This window comes from Herpailurus yagouaroundi, unplaced genomic scaffold, assembly GCF_014898765.1.
Source record: "Herpailurus yagouaroundi ecotype Mexico unplaced genomic scaffold, PumYag 100, whole genome shotgun sequence".
NCBI classification, from domain to species: domain Eukaryota; kingdom Metazoa; phylum Chordata; class Mammalia; order Carnivora; family Felidae; genus Herpailurus; species Herpailurus yagouaroundi.
In genome coordinates, this window is record NW_024412391.1 from 33,107,223 (window position 1) to 33,122,244 (window position 15,022).

The 15,022-nt window shown below is 35.7% G+C and overlaps 1 protein-coding gene across 1 annotated transcript in view; it reads left to right on the top strand.

Moving 5' to 3' along the window:
- The window catches only part of IMMP2L (inner mitochondrial membrane peptidase subunit 2), a 702,214-nt gene extending 689,740 nt beyond the window's left edge, over positions 1 to 12,474 (top strand). The window contains exon 8 of the mRNA XM_040471579.1: positions 12,436 to 12,474. Within this exon, the coding sequence (XP_040327513.1) occupies positions 12,436 to 12,474 (39 nt within the window). The remainder of the gene's footprint in view (positions 1 to 12,435) is intronic.
- The last annotated feature ends 2,548 nt before the right edge of the window (positions 12,475 to 15,022 follow it).

Genomic DNA, 15,022 nt, shown 5'->3' on the forward strand with positions numbered 1-15,022 from the left:
AATGTAAACAATCTATCTTTAGGCAGTCAGGATTGTTTCTAAGATGCTTATCTTGACTTGGTGAAAACTGATTGAAGCTTTTACCCTTCATTTGCCTTCCAAATAATTTCAGAAATGTGTCCAAATCGTTTTACATACTTTCACTCTTTGAATAGTAATGACACTTTATAATAGACTCTCCCTTGCTTATTTTAAAATATGGCCTATTAGTGATCATAATGGAGCTGACTTTTTCTATATTCAAGTAGACTTTTGATTGAAATCTAAAGAAGAATAAGAAAGAATGTCTCATTCTGGTGTTTTTCTAGTTTGTTTTCTTATTTCTTCTTGCTATTTTAATTTGCTTTACTGATTTGTTTTATTGCCACTCTATGTAGGCTCAAGAGGGAATGAAATAGTTATGAGTAAAAGATGAATAATAGATTAGGAATTTAAAGATAGCAATATTGATATAGCGATAGAATACATACAGCAGAACAAGATCCAACAGCTGTACTTTTAAATTATAGAGAATGATTTATGGAAAGAAACTAGTAAACTCTCTTATGAATGTAGATGGTATGTTATAAAACAGAAAATTAGATAATTTTGGTTATGGACCTCATCAATCAGTTAACTTGTACTGGTCTACATTTCATCACGTATAAAGGGAAGAATTTTTTCTTCGCTGAATCTATCTTAAATAAATAAATAATAAAATGAGTACATATTTTATCAATGAGAGATAAAATCTATGTAATTGTACTCCTATGATATATATAATCAAAATATATACCATCAAAATTTTAATGAACATCCTCAGCAACCTAAAATAGGAGTATAATTAAATAAAGTATGATTCATTCAGAGGTTTAAATATTATGCAGTCATTAAAAATTATATTTGTGACATAACATGGCATTATGTTCATGATACTGTTTTAAGTAAAAAAATAAAGACTGGAATATACAATATCATGTTATCTCTAGTTGCTATGATTATAGTTGATTCTTTTTCATACCTTTGTATTTCTTTTTATTTTAAAAAATTTGCAACAATTTTTATTATCTTTATAATTAGAAACAAAGCTAATTCTTTAAAAAGTAGGATAAAGGTGTTTAAATGACTTCTGAGTTTCATTTTGACTGTAAGTTCTATAAATATGTTTTATCGTTCTTTGGCCAGAGAGAAAAATGTCACAGATGTCATTGGTAGGAAATGTTTCAATTATGAAAAATATCTCTGTGGAATATATTCATGGTAAACATCTTAAATATATCATTATGACACAATGATAGAAAATGTCCTGGGGAACCTGGGTGGCTGAATTGATTAGGTGTCCAACTCTTGATACTGGTTCAGGTCAAGGCCTCATGGTTCCTGAGATCAAGTACCTGGTCTGGCTCTGTGCTGACAGAACAGAGCCTGCTTGAGATTCTCTCTCTCCCTGTCATCTGCCCATCCGCTGCTTACTCACACACACACTCTCTCTCTCTCTCACCCACTCAAAATAAGTAAATAAACATTTTAAAAAAAAGAAAGAAAAAAGAAAATGTCCTATCTTCTCATAATATGGATTCACCAATGTATGACTATACTTAGGTTTCTAGTGTAATAGCTTTTGTAATTTTTTAAAAAATTATGATAATTATCTAGAAGTGTTTTTCAGTGTATGTTACTACTTTATCTTACTAGATTATATATTAAAGATATATGATGATTGCTGAGAACATTGATAACCTCTTATCTTACCAATTCTTTTGTTCTCTGAAATTAGTCTTTCCCTTTACCATCCCTACTTCCATGTAAATGACATTGAGACATTTTCTCCTGTAGCCATGGTGTTCTTTGCTAGCACTCAAAAGTAACTGATTATAATAAATACTGATGAATTTTCTGCTTGCCTCAAAATTAAAGTGCATTAAAAAGCAAGTTTTGTATTTGTATGTATGCATCCATTTTCAAATAATAAATTTTAGTTATTTCAGATTAGCAGACTTTTCATCAGTTAAAAATGTATATAGCATTTCATTCTTTCATTTATCATATTCATTTCAGTACTTAAATTTGAGATATTCTCATTGCTATTCATTCTTTGTAGTAAAAACACAAATAAGGATCTTTCCATGGCTTCCATTTAGCTCATATATTTTCTCTCTTTGAAGTTTTTCTTTTATTCTATCTAGCACTAAGTCATGAGCCACTGAAATCCTCTCACTGTTTGCTGTGTAGTGATTTGTTGTAAAGAATATATGTTATAATTCTAGGCACTTAGTGTCTAAATCAAGTAATTCATTTTTACTTCATTGATCAAAGAATATTAGAAAAAGAACTTTTGACTTAAACATTTCAGGGCAAAGATAACCTTTCCAAGAATGTATAAAAGTGTTTTGATTTTTAGGTATGTGATCATAGTGTCACCTTGTGAACAATTTGTGTGCAGGAAGCATGAAGCAGAACTGAACAATTTGAATATAGAAACTATGCATGATATACTGCCTTTATCTGAGAGTGGAAACTGCAAGGTATACTAAGTATGAATTCTTTTTAGTTCCAAGTCATTTGGAAAATAGCTAACCTAATCACTTATTTCATGGGTGCCTAATTAAATAAAATATTAGGCCCCTAGAATGTTTTCTTGAAGGAAATATACCTTGAAGGAAATCACGGTTGTAGAATAAATGAGTAGTAGAAATATTACTTATTAATTAAATGAGCTGATTGTCTATAAGTGATGATATATAAGCAAGCACCGAAGTTGAAGATTAAAATGCCATAGAATTCAAAAGAGAACCTTGTGAAGTTCAAAAAGTTTTTTGCTTTTTAAAAAACTAGTGAGAGGGCCTCTGGGTGGCTCAGTTGCTTGAGCTTCTGACGTCAGCTCAGGTCATGATCTCATGGTCCTTGGGTTTGAGCCCCACGTGGGGCTCTGTGCTGACAGTTCAGAGCCTGCAGCCTGCTTCAGGTTCTTGGTCTCCCTCTCCCTCTGCCCCTCCTCCACTCATTCTCTCTTTGTCTCTCTGTCTCTCTTTCTCAAAAATGAATAAATGTTAATTTAAAAAAAAACTAATGAAAAATAAAGGAAAGGAGCAAAGTTTATGTTTTATATCATACAAGCCTTTTGTTTATGTCTTCAGGGCACATTTTGAGCATCTACTATTTGTCTAGATTGATTCTGACCCGGACTCTGATAGGTGGAATGGGTCAGGAGAGATGAGGATTGTATTAACTACAGAGATGTTGCTAGATTAGCTAATACATGTGGGAAATGAACATTTTAATAGGTTTACTACTAGTCATGCCTGTTTTGAAATTTTCCCCTGTATTACACATTTTTGGTAAAAGAGAAATACAGCATGTGATTAGGCAATAAAACAAGATTGTTGGAAATGCAAGAAGACTGAAAGAAAGCTAATGGGTCGGGCAGTCTTTACATTTTTGAGACCAAGGACAAAGGGAGGAATTGAAATGGAGATTTGGGAGATATTAAAAACATTCAGAGATTTTAGGGACAGAGATTCAAGTCCTAGATAATGAAGAGTGCATTGAATTTGTGGGTCTTCCCAAACCTTTGTCTCTGTCATCAGAGATGCACTGATGCTTGGGAGAAGCAGGGATGAGGGTCAAGAGATACCACAATGACTGAATTACAATCCCTATTTCAAGGAAGGACAACCTAGACAGGAGGCAGATAATCAATCAGGCATTCACAACACAGCCTAAGAGGTACTCTCCGTGGGGGTGTGACAGGGTCTCTTAGAGGAGCAGACTTCTATATACTAAAAACCCATAAGAAAGAAACTGGAAAACTTCCTAGGAGAATTTGGTAGAACAGAGTGTTCTGAAATCTGTGAAAATAATAACTATTTGGTAAAATCTTGTATTGCATAAAACACTTTAGATGCTGCATGTTTTGTGAATGAAGTGGTTTATGCCTTGAGTGCTTAATTGGTTTCAGCTGCATTGAAAACACTCTGCTAATACAATACAGAATAATCTTGTGGACTTATGATGAGAATGAATTGACATTTCATTTTATTTATTGTTGAAGTGTAGCATTTTCCTTGTATAAGTTCTCTTGAACAGCTAGAGTAACTTTTATTTAAAACCAGCCATTTTCAAATAAAGAAGAAGGTCATTAGACTGTGCTGACAGGATCCAAATAAAGTGTTCTATTCACACTTTCTTTAAAACATGTTGCTCAGACTGTAATTGGTGATATTTTCTTGTTTTCTTGTAGTGCATGCTTTTTTTCATTAAAAAATTTTGTTAGGAACTAAAATAATCTATATTTTATAGGAAAATAATGGTAGCAATAGTCCTATGGTTCTTAAAATCATAAAACTGTACCTTGGTGTTTCTCACAGTTCCCTTAAACAGTGCTGGAACCGAATAACTTCACGTTTTACTTAGGTGTAATTTTCATTTGGCTGATGTAGACAAAGACATGCATTTCATAAAAAGTCCAAAACCAAGGAAAAGAAATGCCAGTATAATTAAAATATCTGTATAATGAGGGGCGCCTGGGTGGCGCAGTCGGTTAAGCGTCCGACTTCAGCCAGGTCACGATCTCGCGGTCCGTGAGTTCGAGCCCCGCGTCAGGCTCTGGGCTGATGGCTCAGATTCTGGAGCCTGTTTCCGATTCTGTGTCTCCCTCTCTCTCTGCCCCTCCCCCGTTCATGCTCTGTCTCTCTCTGTCGCAAAAATAAATAAAACGTTGAAAAAAAATTAAAATATCTGTATAATGAAAGATGGCTAACAGTAAGGAAAGAGCCCATTCTCTGGAACAATATTAGAAACCGAGAAATACCTATGCAAAAAAAAGGAAACAAAAGTCCCTTGGGATTAACATTGCTTTTAGTTAGATTTGTTACTGTACAGTTAAGACATCAGAAAAAAATGATTTTTAAAAAGAGAGTATGGAAGGATTATGTCAACTAAAGATCTTTGGGACGTAAATAATATCATCTCCCCACACACCCCACTGAAAACAGAGACAATCTGAGCTTCCATTTCTACCAACTCAAATTTCGCTTTCTGTCTTAATTATTCTGCTAGTGTAGAAATCATTTTCCACATGACTTCATTTTCAGATATGAGAAATGTCAGCAGAATTGTCATTAGACTTCATTGCTATGGCAGATACCATTCCTTTGGGCTGTTTAGTTACACAATTAAGCATGTTCATTTTATTAGAAATGTATATTTACTGACAGTGGGGTCAGGAGCCAAGATTTGGCAAAATACATGCAGTGTTATTAATTTAGCAATTTTATAAGCTCTTAGAATTTTTTTAAGTGGAATTGAAACCTTTGTCTTATTGTTTATAAGACATAATTGGTGTCTGTCTACATAACTGGCATCTACCCAAAAAGTAAAATGGGAAATAGGAGGGGTCCAGAAGAGAAGAAAAATCTGCTATTGCCTAGTCTAGATAACAAAAGGAGAAAAAAATCTGCTATTAAATATACTGTGATTCAAGGCTTGAGATTGAATTTCCTCATTTAAATGGATATCTACTTATAAAATATTTATTGGGTAATTTTTTGTTCTCCACTTCTCTAAATATGCAAACAACAAACTATGTAAATGACTTTGTCTTTTGACTGAGCTTCTGGGAGATAACTTTCTTTGGAAATTTTACATTTCCCTAAAGCTTGTAAGATAATCTTAAAAATGACTTTGCTTGTGTCAGCATCTTATTGGTTATATTTATCGAAATGACTTGAAAGAGAATTAAAAGATCAGTTTGATTGTCAGTGACTTGAGTGTTTTTTTTTTCCCCCGGTGTAATAGAACCATGTATGGAGCCTATAATCAATCACGGTAACCACAGTTTTAGATACTATTCATAGGAAGACCCATATGGGTTTGTGGTATATTAAAATATATCTAACTTTGGTGAATTTGGAGGCCCCATGGCTTTTGCACTATCAGTAAGTGATTCCTGATCCAGTGACTCCCCGATATTTCTGCTCCAACCCATCCTGTCACTAAGAATTTTTCTGAAAACTCTGATCACATCATGCCACTTCTTAAAGCAGTATAATCAGCCTATAGCATCTAGCGTAATTAATGAAGAAATGTTAGAAGCCTTCCCTTTTAAATCAGAAACAAGGCAAGAAGGTCCACTCTCACCACTTCTATTGAATGTTGTGCTAAAGGTCACTGCCAGTACAGGTTCAGGTAAGAAAAAGAAATAAAAGATGTTGAGATTCGAGGGGCGCCTGGGTGGCTCAGTTGGTTAAGCATCCAACTCTTGGTTTCGGCTCAGGTCATGATCTCATGGTTCATGGGTTCAAGCCCCACATCAGGCTCTGTGCTGACGGCACGGAGCCTGCTTGGGATTCTGTCTCCCTCTCTCTCTGCCCCTCCCTGCTCTCTCTCTCTCTCTCTCTCTCAAGAAAAAATAAACATTAAAAAAATTTTTAAATAATAAAAAAAAGATGTTAAGATTGGAAAGGAAGATTCTTAACTCTCTCCCCCCCTTAAGTAATGTATGTTATTATCTACTTAGAAAACTCAAGAAGAATCTGCAGACTTATTAAGACAGTCTTGTAAGTTTACTAGCATAAGAGCTGCCATGTACAATCATCAACCATGTGTAGACTTTATTAACAAATAAGAAACACACCCTTAAAGAATTTGCCATTTAAAATAGTGATAAAGAAGTCAGGACAGTGGCTCCTGGGAGGCTCAGGTGGTTAAGTCTGTGACTCTTAATTTTGGCTCAGGTCATGATCTCAGTCTGTGAGTTCAAGCCCCATGTGAAGTTCTGTGCTGATAGTGCTGAGTCAGCTTGGGATTTGCTGTCTCTCCTCTCTCTGCACCTCCCCTGCTGTGTGCACATGCACACATACTCTATTTCTCTCTCAAAAGTCAATAAACATTAAAAACTGAAAAAAGAATTCAGAATAGTGGTTTCTTCTGGAGAGGAGGGAGTGAATGTGATTGGGGAAGGTTGAACAGGGATACCAAATTACTGGTACTGTCCTATATCTTTAGCAGGGGGTGAGTATATAGGGGTTCGTGATATTATACTTTATGCCTTTTATGTCTGAAATATGATAGTATATTTTTAATAACTACATAAACAAAAATATTAAAAGTTGGTGTCAGTGGCCACACGTCACATGGCAGTTTCCCCCTAACATCTGCAGGGTCTAAGTCACCGAAGTTCACGTACAATGTGTCTAAATACTTGACAGCTATAAATCAAACTAACAAACTGCTAAATGAAATATATTCCTTTGTCTTAACTTGCTAAATATACCTTCATATGGCTAAAACCAGAAAATGTAACAAGGATGGTTGAATTTAATTATTATTACTAGTCTGAATATTCTGCTGAAAGACCTGTGATGTTTGGAATAGTGATATAATAAAAATACATATATTTCAAAAATTATTATATGTTTTCCATACAATTTTTCTGTTCTCCATTTTAGCAATATCATTATGCTGTTATAATACAGATTTTCACATAATTTGCATTGTATTATTAATAGTTACAAAAAAGAGTAAAATATTTAATCGCATTTATAGTGACAAAAGTATGAATATATGTTTATCAAAGTGTAAGTGAAAGTAAATATAAACAATTAAAAAGTAACTTTTTTTGAATTTTTCCAAATTTTTGAAAAATATCAAAAGTCCATTTTAAAATCAAAAGGTAAGATAAAATGACTACTAACAAACATAAAAATATCAAAGTGATTTGAATAAAACTGAAATTTTTAATATTTAAAAAATCAGTTAAATTTTTATTATATTTTGTTATAAAAATAAATCTACTTACAGGATGAGGGTTTAATTTCTATATAGTTGTCCATGTAAAAGTCAGTATTACACTTTATGCATGTTATATCCTTAACTACATACATACATACAATTTAAGAGGCACCTAAATCCATTTAAATTTTTGGACAGGAGGATAATAAATAAGAAAAGGCATGTTAGCAAGACTGATTTGGGAAAATTATGAATGGAAGCTTAGATTGCAAACAGGCTCTTGGTAGAGAATACAATTACTTGATGATAGTATCGGTTAAAGTGGGAGATGAGTAGTCCCTAGACCATGGTGGTAGTAATAAAAATATGAAGAAGTGGGTTGATTTGAGAGTCCTTAGGAACCAAGAACTGATTGGATGTGTGTTAGATTCTGCAGCCGGGAATTAATAATGCACCATATCTGTTAGAGAAGTTTACCAGCTGAAATACTGAACTGCCTTCATGTTCACCTATGATCAAATTTTGAGGGATCAAACCTCAAAATTGAGTTATATTAAATTATAACAATATATAATTTTAATAAATTAAAAAATAACAACATAACAAATATACATCTGTGGTTACTTTTACGTGGAAGACCAGAAGATGGAAGTGACAATGTGATGTCTCCAAGCTCCTTTAGTTTGCAAAGTACTTGGAGAGATACTTCATTGAGCAGTCTTGGCTACCTAATGAGAATTGTAGTGCCTTATCATGATTACACTTGCTGTCCCAATCGTGGGAAGGATAATCGAGTCATGCTCATGATTCATTTAAACATACAGGCAAGTATTATTCCATCAAAATTCTGTCCCCTTACACTGAGCATCCATGCCAGCCAATGCACTACCTACCCATTTCACAGGGCTTTCTGCTCTTTTTCTCAAGTGTTCATGTATTTCAACAGGTGAAAGCGATTCCTAGAATGTAGAGGCTAGTGAGAAGGAAATGTATTTTGTAAAAGTAAGCATTTTGATTGTTGAGCTGGCCAACAGAGAAGCAGGTTTAAAAAAAAAAAATTCCTTTCCAGGGCACCTGGGTGGCTCCTTTGGTTAAGCATCTGACTCTTGGTTTTGGCTCAGGTCATGGTCTCATAGTTTGTGGGACCAAGCCCCATCTCAGGCTCTGAGCTCAGTCTTGAATCTGCTTGGGATGATGTCTCTCCCTTTCTCTTTGCACCTCCCCCGCTCATTCAAAATAAAGGCCCTAGGGCCCGTGCTTGCTCTCTCAAAATAAATAAATAAAAAGTAAACATTAAAAAAAAGAAGGTATCTTTAACAAATTTCCTGTCCAGGGGCACCTGGGTGGCTCAGTCAGTCAAGCGTCCGACTTTGGCTCAGGTTCTGATCTCCTGGTTTGTGAGTTTAAGCCTCAGGTGGGGCCCTGTGTTGACAGCTTGGAGCCTGAAGCTTGGTTTGGATTCTGTATCTCCCTGTCTCTGCCCCTCCCCTGCTCATGCTCTGTCTCCGATCTCTCTCTCAAAAATAAATAAATATTAAAAAAAAAAATCCTGTCCATTATTGTTATTCTGACTCGGTTCAGGCCATGATCTCAAGGTTCATGAGTTTGAGACCTGCATTGGGCTCTGTGCTGACAGCTCAGAACCTGGAATCTGCTTCGGATTCTGTGTCTCCTTCGCTCTCTGCCCCTCCCCCACTCGTTCATTTTCTCTTTCTCTCTCTCTCAAATATAAATATTAAAAAAATTAGTAAAAAATTTGGAAGTATTTTTAAAAAGAGTAATCATTAATTTTGCTGATGGAATGTTGTAGAACGTTCACACTAATTTCAATTTATATTAAATTAATTAATTAATTAATTAACTAATTAAATAACAGTTTTAAAATAAATATGTTGGTATTGTGAAAGGGGAAATTATAAGTCCTCATTGAATTGTGGAATCTTGTGCTTAGTTTGTTTATACTAAACCTTATTTCCATAAAAATAATAATTATTAATTAGAATCTACTTTAGACTAACAACCACATTAGGCCAAAGTTTGACACATAGACTTCCATGACTTTACTTATAATTAAAGAGTTGTAACCAAACCATTTTCAGAGCTACTTAAATATCTCTTATTGTGAACTGTATTTGCCTATTCCCTACAGAGTCTTTAAACTCCATCTACTGGGAAGCTACAGGCAAATGAAAGATCCCTAAGTCTTAAATGAGCCATGATTCTATTTAGGTTGTTCATAGAAATTTTTACATTTACAAAAATACTAATGAGATTATATATTATGTCATTTCTTCAGATCATTATGGAATTATGTAGATTCTTGTCAAGGAAAAATTCTAATCTTAAAATGGTTTATTCAGAGGCTTTTAAAACAGACTTAATTGTGTGCTTCTTCTGACATTGAAAACAAACCAAAAACACCCCCAAAATAAAAACAGGTATTTGCTCAGTCTTCCAAACAAAGAAAAATTAAGTACTGATTTGGGAATGGTAATGCCATTAAATGAATTAATTCTTTGCTTCTAAAGGCCTGGTTTCACTGGGCTGCTACTTCCAGATTTAATATATTACACTGAACTGACTGCAAACTAATAGTACAAAATGGGCAAGGCCATTTAAAAGGTCATTCATCAAAGTGCATGGTATTTAAATAACCTTTTTTGCCCAGATGGACATTGCTGGTTAAACTGCAATATCTTTTCAAATAGTATGACACTGTTGAGTCACACAAGTATACTTTATAAGAGCTTTAAATAAATTTTCAAGAGCAAGTTCTTGTTTGATTTTTTATACTCACATAATACTTCTCTGTATTTGAATTTGAAAAAAAAATCCCCATGCTTTAGCTGCAATATTTTTCCCCTTAGATGAACCTACTATTTGATTGCAGGAAATTTTCTCGATAGCCTTATATATTTCATATAACAATATTATGTTAATGTGAAATTTTATTATTGGCCTCTACACTCTATCATTAACCCTGTCTCACTCCTCATTCTTTTGGAATTTATTATCTGTGGTCTTTTGTTTTGTTTTGTTTTTTTAATTGCACCAAAGGAAATTTGGTATTTAGTTTTAAGAAAGATTGTGAATAAGATATCCTTTTATGGAAGGGGTTTAAATAGGGGATAGGCCTGTGTATGAGGACATTACCCTGAATTGATATATTATTATCATTTAGATTTAGTAATATGGCCCTCTTTATAAAATTATTTTCTATACTCTTTGTTTTTAATCCCTAAAAGTGTCCAATATGGCCATAGGGACTATTACCATGATCCTTTGATGAATGTGTCTGTTCAAATGTGCTTTTCTATAACCTCAGTCCAGTTTAAAAATAAACCAGCCAAAAGCATCATGAATCATGCAAAGCAGAATCATTTTCAAATACATGAAAAATATGCTCTGTATTTTTTTCTTCGTGCTTAATTGTAAGTAAACTGGGCCTAGAGTAAATTATGTCTTCATAGCTCATCATACATTCCATGTTCCCAGCCCTTGATTTCTCTTACTCCACAATATAATATAGGGCCTCCTTCTACCTACCCTAGGAGGCTGATCTCTTCTGCTGTGAAAATTCTGTTCCTCTTTCCTTCCCTCAAAGAAATCTAATACCTTCACAGAGCAAGTTACTTTTAACTTTTTACAAATGTAGCATGAACCTTTCTCCTCCACTAAGCATCACCATAAAATCAAAAAATAAAAATAAAAATAAATAAATAAAACAGAAGATAGCTAGTGGGCACAAGGAATTATTTTATGCAGTGACACTCCCTCAAAGTACCACAAAGTCCCCTCGCTTGTCTCTGAAGGCAATGGTGAATAGGGCTTTAAGAGTGTTTTGATCCATGAGCGCTAAAGCCTCACCCTGACCAAATGCTTCTACCACCTAAAGGCCTTCTGAAGCTGTGGAAAAGCTTAATCCCATGGCCATGGCTCTGGACAGCTTCCCAGTTTGAACCAGAGTAGAGGGGATAATCTGATCTCTGGCTCTCAATCTGTAGGGCCATTATGGGTTACATGCCAATCCAGAACCAATTAACTGTGACCAGTTGACCAAGATCTAGATGAAAAAAGACTGTGATTGGCCTAGCTTGAGTCAGGTGTGCATCCTAGAACAATTATTGTCAAGGCCAGGAGCGCTAAGGTAACTAATTTGAATCAGATATCTACCTCTAGACCAACTAGTGTGGCTAGGGGTTATGGGTATATAAAAATATGGCAGTTCCCTGAAAACCTATTTTGCTCTTACTGAAATAGAGGAATTATTGTTCCCAGCTTCTGCATGGCGCTGGGCAGACCAAAGAATAGACCACACTATCATATAATAGAAAGTAGAAAGCATAAATGTCGTAACAGAGACAGACATAAAATACTCTGAAGTTCATAGAAGTGGTTATTTCCAGCAGGAAATAATTGGAAAGGCTTCCATGAGTTCAACTTTGAAGAAAAGATAGGATTTGGGCTTGTGGACAAGTAGAAAGTCACTTTCCAGAGGTAGAAAGCAAATTAGCAGAAGCAGGGAGGTGGTGTGCTTAGTATGATAGAGAAAGACTGGATTCAATAGGCAGAAAGGGAGAGGCTAGGGCTTGAAGGTTCCTGGGTGGGGAGAAACACATACTGTATTTTAAAACATATCTTCTGGGAACCTCTGATCCCGAGCAAACTCCCTCAGGCGTATAGTTCCTCTTAAGAATATAACAGACACCACCTACTCCCCCTCAGGTTTCCCTCAGGAATTTGACAGACAAAAGACCTGAGTAAAAATAAGTGGACCATAAAACATAAGACCTGCATGGAACAATGAATACTATGGAAATGAGCCCATCAAAAAGGAGTGACTAAGCATTTAGAGTTACCTAGCCAATAAGGGTAGAACCTGAGAAGGAACAAGAGGGAAGGAAAGGGGCAGACCCAAACGCTATCGAACAAAATTCCTTGCCTCTAGTTGTGGGCATTCACTTCCAAATGCCCCCTTTCTGTAAAGAGAGCTTCCATACCATTCTTATTTTCTGATCTTATACTCTAAGAAACTTTTGCCTGCTTCTCATTTTATTCTGTGTTGTCCACCTCTTCACTCTTCAAAGCAGCAATACAATGAACCGTGGACATTGAGGTAAAGAATCCTGCAACATTAGGACATGTAGTGGGTATTTAAGCAATCTTACCATTTGTAGTGGGTAATTTAAGCTGTGGAAAGGGCAAAGTCTGAAGCCATGACTAAGGGTCTTCATTGTCACCCAAAGAAGTCTGGACATTATCCTTTGGGCCATGAAGCACCCAGAAAGCATTTGAGCATGGTAGAGGAATGATTAGAGCAGCAAGTTAGGAGCAACATCTGGCAGTGTTGTGTAGAATGAGTTGGAGAATGAAGAAACACAAGGTAAAAAATCCTCAACCTATAGAATCCTGCAGTATATTCCACAGTAAACAGATCAAACTTCGGTGTACTTAGAAAACAACTTGGGTAGGGGCGCCTGGGTGGCGCAGTCGGTTAAGCGTCCGACTTCAGCCAGGTCACGATCTCACGGTCCGGGAGTTCCGAGCCCCGCGTCGGGCTCTGGGCTGATGGCTCAGAGCCTGGAGCCTGTTTCCGATTCTGTGTCTCCCTCTCTTTCTGCCCCTCCCCCGTTCATGCTCTGTCTCTCTCTGTCCCAAAAATAAATAAACGTTGAAAAAAAAAAATTAAAAAACAAAAAAAAGAAAACAACTTGGGTAACTTATTAAAAATGCAGATGGCTAGGCCTGCCACTTGATGATTTTGGTGAAATGGGACTTTGGGGGTTTCTCTTCTTTCTTCTTTCTTTCTTTCTTTCTTTCTTTCTTTCTTTCTTTCTTTCTTTCTTTCTTTTTCTTTCTTTCTTTCATCGTTTCTTTCTTTCTTAGCACCAGTGATCAGGTAGGTGTGGCAAAAGGACCACTCTGAGAAATGCTGATCTTGAGAAGTAATTTGGAGAATCCATTTAATGATTATTTGTGTCTCAAAGAGCCCTGGTTCACCCTTGCAACTTGCTGAGCTTTCTGAGTTCTGGAAGTCAGCTTTGGTCTTGGTATGATATATCTGAAGTCAGAGCCAAGCAGAATGTTGAAGGAATGAAGTCTCACTTTTCTCTAAAGTTTACGTGGGCTCTGTTTCATGTGGTGCTATCTCTGTGGGTAAGTCAACTAGAAATTTTACAGCATGACTCACCCGAAGAATAGCATTGAGTTCTGTGGTTACAGTGGGGGAGCAGTGCCAGAAAAGATTAATGTATTCTGTTTTAAGACTAAGTGTGATTATTTTATGTGGCTTCAAGATTCTGTTCTCTACTTGCAACCTATGCAAATTCAAATTCAGTGCAATTTAAATGACAAAGGGTGATTTGGGCTGTTTAACACATGGGAGATTGGTATTAATCATCTGGTTTTTGGCAGTTTCCCCTCTGGAGAGAGGGAGGAGTGGTTAGTACTCCCAGGAGTACTTGCAGAGGAGAGATGAATTAGATTTTGTTTGGCTATTTTTTATTAAATAATTATAGGTCTTTTTAAAAAATCTCCTTATGTCTCCTGAATTAGGAGCAAAAATATGGTTATCCTGTGCTGATAAATTCTGAGATCCAAATTTAGATTGATTTTGTATGTGTTCCAGACAGTATTTTTTTCTTAATTCTATCGTAAGTCATTCTTGTGTGCAATGTATGGCTCACCGTAATTTATCTAAGATTAAAAGCTACTAAAGTTCTGAAGCTGTGGTAAGATGTTTTTCATATGCTCTCCTTTTTCCTTTTCACCATTCTACCTTTCTTCCATGATTTTCTTTTGCAACTCAGCTAGATGCTAGTCATTGAAAAGATAATTCTTCCACTTGGCTCAGGGTTTGTCAGGGTTACCTTCATGTTGCCAAAACCAGTGATGGTTTCCACATACTCATCTTATTCAGCCTTTCAGCAGTATCCGATATGGTTGGCCACTTCCTCTTTAAGCCATTTTGAGAATTTTTCTGTCCTTAGCTTCCTTGAACCTGTAAAACCAGCCATTGTTTCTAGGCCTTTTTTGCATTTCTATCCTTCTCTGCCAGGTCTCTAAATTTGGCATGCCCCTGAGCTCTGTCCTGAAATTCCATCTCTATTTAAAGCTCTCTGGCTAAGAAAATTGATTCCATGTCTTTAACTTTTTTAAATGTTTATTTATTTTTGAGGGAGAGACAGAGTGTGAGCCAGGGAGGGACAGAGAGAGAAGGAGACAAAGAATCCAAAGCAGGCTCAAGACTCTGAGCTGTCAGCACAGAGCCTGATGTGGGGCTTGAACTCACCAACTGTGAGATCATGACCTG